The sequence below is a fragment of the Phodopus roborovskii genome, unplaced genomic scaffold (assembly GCF_943737965.1).
Source record: "Phodopus roborovskii unplaced genomic scaffold, PHOROB, whole genome shotgun sequence".
Classification (NCBI taxonomy): domain Eukaryota; kingdom Metazoa; phylum Chordata; class Mammalia; order Rodentia; family Cricetidae; genus Phodopus; species Phodopus roborovskii.
In genome coordinates, this window is record NW_026126407.1 from 5660001 (window position 1) to 5667516 (window position 7516).

The 7516-nt window shown below is 39.5% G+C and overlaps 1 protein-coding gene across 1 annotated transcript in view; it reads left to right on the forward strand.

The window, feature by feature from the left end:
* Positions 1–6675, forward strand: part of Efcab5 (EF-hand calcium binding domain 5) — an 82760-nt gene extending 76085 nt beyond the window's left edge. Inside the window, exon 18 of the mRNA XM_051181585.1 lies at positions 6463–6675. Within this exon, the coding sequence (XP_051037542.1) occupies positions 6463–6656 (194 nt within the window). The 3' untranslated portion in view covers positions 6657–6675. The remainder of the gene's footprint in view (positions 1–6462) is intronic.
* The last annotated feature ends 841 nt before the right edge of the window (positions 6676–7516 follow it).

Below are 7516 nucleotides of genomic sequence, written 5' to 3' on the forward strand. Positions count from 1 at the left end.
CCACAGGGAATGGGCTCTAAAACACCAGCTCATGCACCAGGGACAGATCCTGGTCCCACTGCCAGGGGCCACACAAACAGACCAAGACGTCCAACTGGCACCCACATGCAGAGGGCATAGTTCAGTCCCATGCAGGCTCCCCAGCTGTCATCCCAGAGTCTGTGAGGTCCCTGAGCTCAGGTCGGCTGTCTATGTGGGTTTCCCTGTCATGATCTTGACAACCCCCTGCTCATTTAATCCTCCTCCCTCTCTTTAAGTGGACTTCCCAGAGCTGCAGCCCAATACTTGGCTGTGAATCAGCCGAGGACTCTTAAACCAAGGTCATCTCCAAGTCTTTTTGTTAAACTTGTTAGTTCAAGCCAGCCTGAGTATGCAAACTACTGTCTCAAAAAAAAAAGAGAGAGAGAGAGAAACAGAACTCACACATCACACACTTCTGAAATACACAGCTCATTGATTTCAATAATACACCAAGTTGTACAATCATCATCACTATCTAATTTTATGACCTTTTCAAAAATAGCTGTAGTCCTGTTTGGATGGATTCACTCCCTCTCTTTTCTTACTCTATCCCCTAGCAACTGTCTGTTTGGGTTCATCCATCCAGACTTTGCTAGAAATGGGATTACATAATAGGTGGCCTTTTGTGTTTGGTTTCTTTTATTCACCGTAGTATTTTCAGGGCTCTTTTACATTTTAGTGTATATTAGTTGTTCATTCCTTTCTTATAGCTGAATTATCTAGGTATTGCTAAGCTATATTTCATTTATCCATTTATCAATTCATGGGCCTCTGGGATTTTTGGTTTTGGCTCTTGGGTATGTGTTGCCAGGAAATTTGTTTACAGGTGTTTTTGTTTTTGAATGTGCATATTATGTTCTCCTGGGCATAGACCTTAGGAATGAAATTACTAGGTCATATGGTAGCTCTCTGTTTAGTTAATATTTTTAAAGCACTCATGTTTAGCTTGCTGAGGTGTTGAGTATCAGGCATGTGAGCAGAGGTGTGAGTAGGTGGCTAGAAAAACAACTCTGAGCTTTTGGAGAAAGCTCTAGGTGGGGATATAAAATTGATATTTGTTGGCCAATATATGATGTCTTAGGGTTTCTATTGCTGTGAAGAGATACCATGACCATGACAACTCTTCTAAAGAAAACACATTTAATTGGGGTGGCTTACATTTCAGATGTTTAATCCATTACCATCATGGTGGAACATGGTGGCATGCAGGCAAAAATGATGCTGGAGAAGTTGCTGAGAGTTCTATGTCTTGACCTGCAGGCAAAATGAAGTAGTCTGAGACACTGGACATATTTGAGCATAGAAGACCTCAAAGCCCACCCCCACAATGACACACTTCCTCCAACAAAGTCACACATCCTAATGGCACCACTCTCAAAGAGTTTTTGTGGGACAGTTACATTCAAACTACCTGGCCGCCATAAGTTTTTAACAGTTAAAGTCCCCATAGTCTGTCACACTCAACCATGTTTTGAAGTCCAAACTTCAAAGTCTCCTCTGAGATTCATGCAGTCCCTTTAACGGTAATCCCCTATAAAATCAAAAAAAAAAAACAACAACAAAAAACAAAAACAAAAAACAAACAAACAAACCAGATCATATACTTCCAATATATAGTGGAACCAGATATACACTACTGTTTCAAAACAAAGGGAAGGGAGTATAACGAGGAAATATTGGACTAAAGAAAAACACTGGGCTAACTCTAAATTCTGCATCTTCATGTCTGATGTCAAAATGCTCCTTAAATCTCCCACTCCTTTAAGCTTTATTGGCTGCAACAGACTTTTTTTCTCTTGAGCCTGGCCTCAGTGGCTTTCCTTGGTCATGGAGGAAGATTCCATAACCCCTTTCTTCTATCCTTGACTCTAGAGCTGAAATACATGACTGAAGCTGCCAAGTTGTGCTGCTTTTGCTGAGGCTGGAACATGGACCCCAGCATTCTGTTTCCCATTGTTTCCTTCACTGACTAAGTCTGACCATCTTGGAATTTGATCTATAGACAAGTTTAGAGACCCACTCGCCTCTTTCTCTATAATGCTGAGATTAAACATGTGTACCATCACATGGGGCTCCAAACTTCTCCCTTAATCTGTTTTCACAAGTTGAAAATTTAACTGTGTGGGATCTTATCCTGAGGTTACCACTCCCTTTATTCTATTTCTTAATGTGTTTATTTCCTAGAGCACAGAATTTAACTCCATTCCATTTTTTTTGTTCTCCTTTTCTCCTCAAATTGTACATTTTGTATTTTTCCTTTCTCAGCTTGTTTCTTTTTATTATAAATCTGAAGAAGAGTAATTAGTAACCACACAACAGAGTGAACTATGAGTCAATACCACCGCAAAAGTAGCTTTCTTGCACTTAGTCAGTGGGAGCATGGTTCATGGGTTCACACATAGTTTCTGGTGACAGCAAAAAAATCACTGGACATTGGCATGGTCTTCTCCAGTGTCAACATGTGCCATGGACCTCAGCATGCTCTCCAGGGGCAGTATAGATATCAACATGCCCTCTGCCACAGCATGGGCCAGAGACGTCATTGTAGCTCTCAGCAGACTCACAGTTGAGAAAGAGGGACATAGACAGTTTCTGTGACAACTCCTACCCTACCCTACCCCACCCCCACAAAAAGTTGTAGCCTAAGCAGAAAGCCATCAAAGAGAACTCTTTAAGCTTGTGATAAGATTGCTGAAGCATAGCTCTCCACAACTGATGGCTTCTGGGGTGGGGTGGGGTGGGGAACTCTGTTTTCTTTAAGGCCAGTGGGAGTTTAACCATGCTCCAGTGAATATATGACAACACAAATTGGACTTGTTTTTTTGTCTGTTTGTTTGTTTGTTTTTCTTTTTCTTCTTTTTTGGGTGAGGGTGGACAGACCTGAGAGGAATGGGAAGTGAGTGTGCTAGGGTTCATGGTGTGAAATTCCCAAATAACCAATAAAAATGCTATTTAAAAATTCACACTGACCAAAATGCACACAACTGATCCAGGGCTACATTGTGATGAAGTGTGTGCTATTGTACAGCAGCTGTGCTCACAACGGGAGCTGAACTGTGTGCTTACAATAACTTGTTTCTCCTGGGAACAAGCTTCCACCTCAGCCGTAATAAACCAGAAAAATGTAGTCACTTAGCATTACAGCTGAAAGTCTGTCCAGTGTGCATGCAAATTTCAGCTATATTCTTACTTAGGCAGAAGACCTTTGTGGTGGTGGCTGGACATTTGATATGTCACTGTTGACTGACTGTCATCCCAGAGGCAGACAGGAAAGGAGCAGTGTTGAAGGAAGGGGAAATCTCAGTTTTTTGTTTTAAAATGACGTAGGGAATTCAAGCTAAAGGAGCTGATGGAAAGGGAAAATATTCCAGAAATACTGCTGGTCCTGCCTTAGTTGGCAGCTGAAGGAAGCACTTCAGCTTTTGAACCTGAAGTTAAATACTTCATTCTTTTTGCTTTGCCTGATTTTACTAATTGTCTATGCTTCCCGGAGGATTTGGCTTAATTAATCCAGGGTTAAAGCAGAGATCCACAAATTGAGGTTTAATTTAAAAACATCCTTTTTATAGTCTTATGTTTCCAGCATAATGAACTCCCTGTATAATTAAAAGTTTGATTAAAATGGAACCTAAAAATACAACTATAAAAGCTTTCTGGATACATCCGTGTGCATATTCAAAGGCTTACCCAGAAGTCCTTATAACTTAAATACAGTTTAAAAATCGCTGTAAGCCTTGATAAGGCAAATCAAAATGTTCATAATTTCATAGATTCAAAGAAGAAATCAAAGTAGACTCCTCTTGAGAATTGCCGTCGAGTGTGGGTGTGGGCAGTGTGCCAACCTGTGACGATCGGGCACCTGTCTACCGCAAGAGGGCAGTGGAGCCCATGATAACGTCCCAATCGCTGCAGGAGGCTTCCTTGGAGGACCAAGGGGCACCTGTGAATACATCCATCTCTGGAAATGACAGAGAAACAGGAACTACCTTCCAGACAGGTTCGCAGCTTTTGTCCCTGGTAACAATAAAACAGGGACTTGTGAAAGGGAACAACCTCTCTCTCCATCCTCCTGTCCTTGAATCACCACGGAGATAGTGACTGGTTTAATGATGGTTGCGATAGGTCTGCACATTGGGAGGAGGCTCAGCCATTGATGGAACTGAGCCCTCATCCAGGATTTGGGAAACACAGAACCAAGCTGTGGGGAGCTGTTCATCTCAGAAAATTAGCTGGGGGTAGGTACTAGGAGTGTCCTGAGATGAACCTTGCTTTTATTTAATTTAGATTCATAACATTGGAATATTAAGATAATTAGAGTAATCTTTGGAAATCTGTAATATATCTTTGTAAAGTTTCCAGGGAGCTAATTAGCACAAAGAGCGATCAATGGTAACAAATGTGCCCTCAAAGTTTTAAGTTGGTATTTTTATTGGTCTAGAATTACCCATAAAGTGAGATGAATCAGATATTTCTAATGTGTCCTCATGACTAGCATCTGTCCTCGTTTTTATTCATAATTGTCACTAATATTATTGAGCTGTCATCTGGAAAAATTTTTAGGACTTGAAATAAAGAAATTAAATTATTCCTTCATTTAATGTTATTTCAATTCAACATTTATTGAACACTTACAATTGAATGAGGATAAACAGTGCTTGTGGGGGATGTATGAAAAGAGAACATTATAAAATTAATTGCATCCACATGTTTTAAAGTAAGCTTCACATAAAAATGAAGACTTGTGAATATTTCCTCATTGCATGAGCCTTCCCTGTTATATACTGTACCTTAGCTTGTGGAGGTGCCTTCCAAACAATAATAAAAACCAAGCCCAATTCAGGGAAACTTGCTCCTTGTATTGGTGGAAGACAAGGAAATAATATATGTTCTGGGGTCTGTGCGAAAGATGGCTCAGTGAGTAAGGGTTCATGTTAACAAGCCTGGAAACCTAGGTTTGATACTGGGTCACACATGTTGGAAGTAGAGAACTTCTGCACGTTTGTCCTCTGATCTACACATGCATAATATGGCACATATGCATGGGCGTGGGTGTGTGGGCGCGCGCGCACGCACGCACGCACGCGCACACACACACACACATCAATGATAAATGTGATAAAAAATGTTTTAAAACTCTAGTAGATAATTAAGATCATGGATAAGATATCCTTGATAGTGATATATAACAGACTCACACAGTTTTATATGTGTGCATAATGGTTTGTTCAATTCAAACCAGCAGATCTTTATCTGGGTCCACACTGAGTTAGACTAGGAACAACAATGATGAATAAACTCAATCTGTGGTGGAAGGTACTGGAAAGAGGAAGGTTCTTTTGTGATTTTCTCGTTTACCCTCATGATAATCCTAAAGTATTGTTACTGTTTTACAAAGATAGACAGACTCAGAGCAAGTAAATATGATTAGGTCACAAAATTAGTTGGGATAGAGCCAAAATCAGAACTCAGGCCTATTCAACTCTAAGGTATTCTTTCCATTGGACCATTTTTTTCTAAATATTAGTCATTGGCTCCTGGGAACCATCAGGAATGACAGTGAACAGTTTTCAATAGTGGGCAGTAACTACGTATCTTGAAACAAATTTTAATTAAATAACATTTCAAATATAGTATAAATAATAAGCACTGTGTATTCATTATGAAATAATATCTTATACCCAACCTTAAAATGCCTTGTTTGAGTTAGGGGTTCCTTTTACTTTGTTTTGCAATACTGGGAAGTGACCTAGGACTTCGTATGTGCTAGGCAGGTGCTCTACCACTTAGCTACATCCTCGGCCCTTTTCAATGTTTAGTTTACAGCAGGATCTCATTAGTTGCCAAGGCTGGCTCATAATCATTATCTAGCCTAGACTAACCTCAAACTAGCAATCTTCCTGCTTCAGCCTGCCAGGCAGGTGGGATTACAGGGATATCACCATGCCCATTTGAGTCTGATGATTTTAAATATATGAACTGTAATTAGGATCAGTCAAAACCTCCTTCCTCTTCTGGTCCCATTCTCTTTTCTCATAATGCAATCACGAATTTGGTGCTTATCATTTCATTATTGAGTTATTCCTTTTACTATATCTTTTTTGTTTGTTTGTCTTTTTGGTTTTCCCAGACAGGGTTTCTCTGTGTGGTTCTGGCAATTCTGGAACTTGCTCTGTACACCAGGGTGGTCTTGAACTCAGAGAATTGCCTGCCTTTGCCTCCTGAGGTCTGGCATTAAAGGTGTGCACCATCACTGCCTGGCTTCCTTTTACTATATCTTTATGAATTCATAAACCCTACAAGTTTTTTTTAAGTTTTAAGAGTTATACCCAAAAACATACAAGATTCCACACATTGTGTGTAAATTTTAATCATATTTTAATTTATTTCTTAATAACTAAAGTACAATATTATCTATGCCAACCTTTCTTTTTCTTGATGCAGATCATTCTCGAATGGAAGTATGGAAATTCAGCAACCTTGTCATTGAACTTCTGTACCACTGGTTACACATTTGTTTAACTCTCATGAACCTAAACAACCAACAAAAGAGTTGTATTTTACCTCCATTGCCCAAGAAGAGTGATAACTCTGTTTATGCAAAATACACAGAGAAACCATTGCCAAAGAAAAGCTAAGGGCTGATGCTATATTTAGGGTGTGTTGGTTGTGTCCGATGCTGTTAATGGTGAAATACTTTCAACTGAAAAGGAATGCCCCATAGACACGTTCTGCTCCCAGGCGTTCAGCTCAGCACTCTCTAAAATCAAAAGAGCTACCTAAGGAGAAGCTTAAAGTATATCCAGTCATCGTGGCCATAACCAAATGCTCCTGAATGTGTAATAGAACACACTTGAAACCTTCATTTTAGTTTGAGCTTTCCATGCGACTACTAAGGCTGTTTGGGAAGTTGCCTTTCATTCTTTTAAATAGAAAAATAAGAACCCTGGAAGGTCTGGGTGGAGCAATGGCAGCTTTTACATCAAAAGAGTGCCAAACAATAAAGATTTTGAGAAGTATACTTGTAACTGTTTTTAGAATTTTTCAGACTATCCATCCCTTCTTCATCTCTCCTTCACGTAACAATCTATAAGTCACCTTTACATTACTATATTTCTGAGGTTAGTCTGGAATTGGATATGTAGCCCAGGTTAGCTTTAAACTCCCGATCCTCCTGCTGCAGCATCCTGAGTTCTGTGAGTATAAGCATGTGCTCTGCCACAGGTATCATTTTAAGGATTTTTGTGGGAAAATGTTTGCCTATGACTCACAGAATAAAGAAAATATCAATTTTTAATAACAAAACTTCTCAAGTTCTATAACTACAAAAATGTATATTCATTCAAAGCTTGTTATTACAGCAAACTTTTATTGGCATGTTGTGAGGTTTCATCTTTGCAATAAGAGATCTGACGACAAAGTCCACTTTTAATAAAATTTGGGAAATTAAACTATTTTCTGTTTTGGGCAGACAGATTGTGATGTGTCCTGAGTGCCT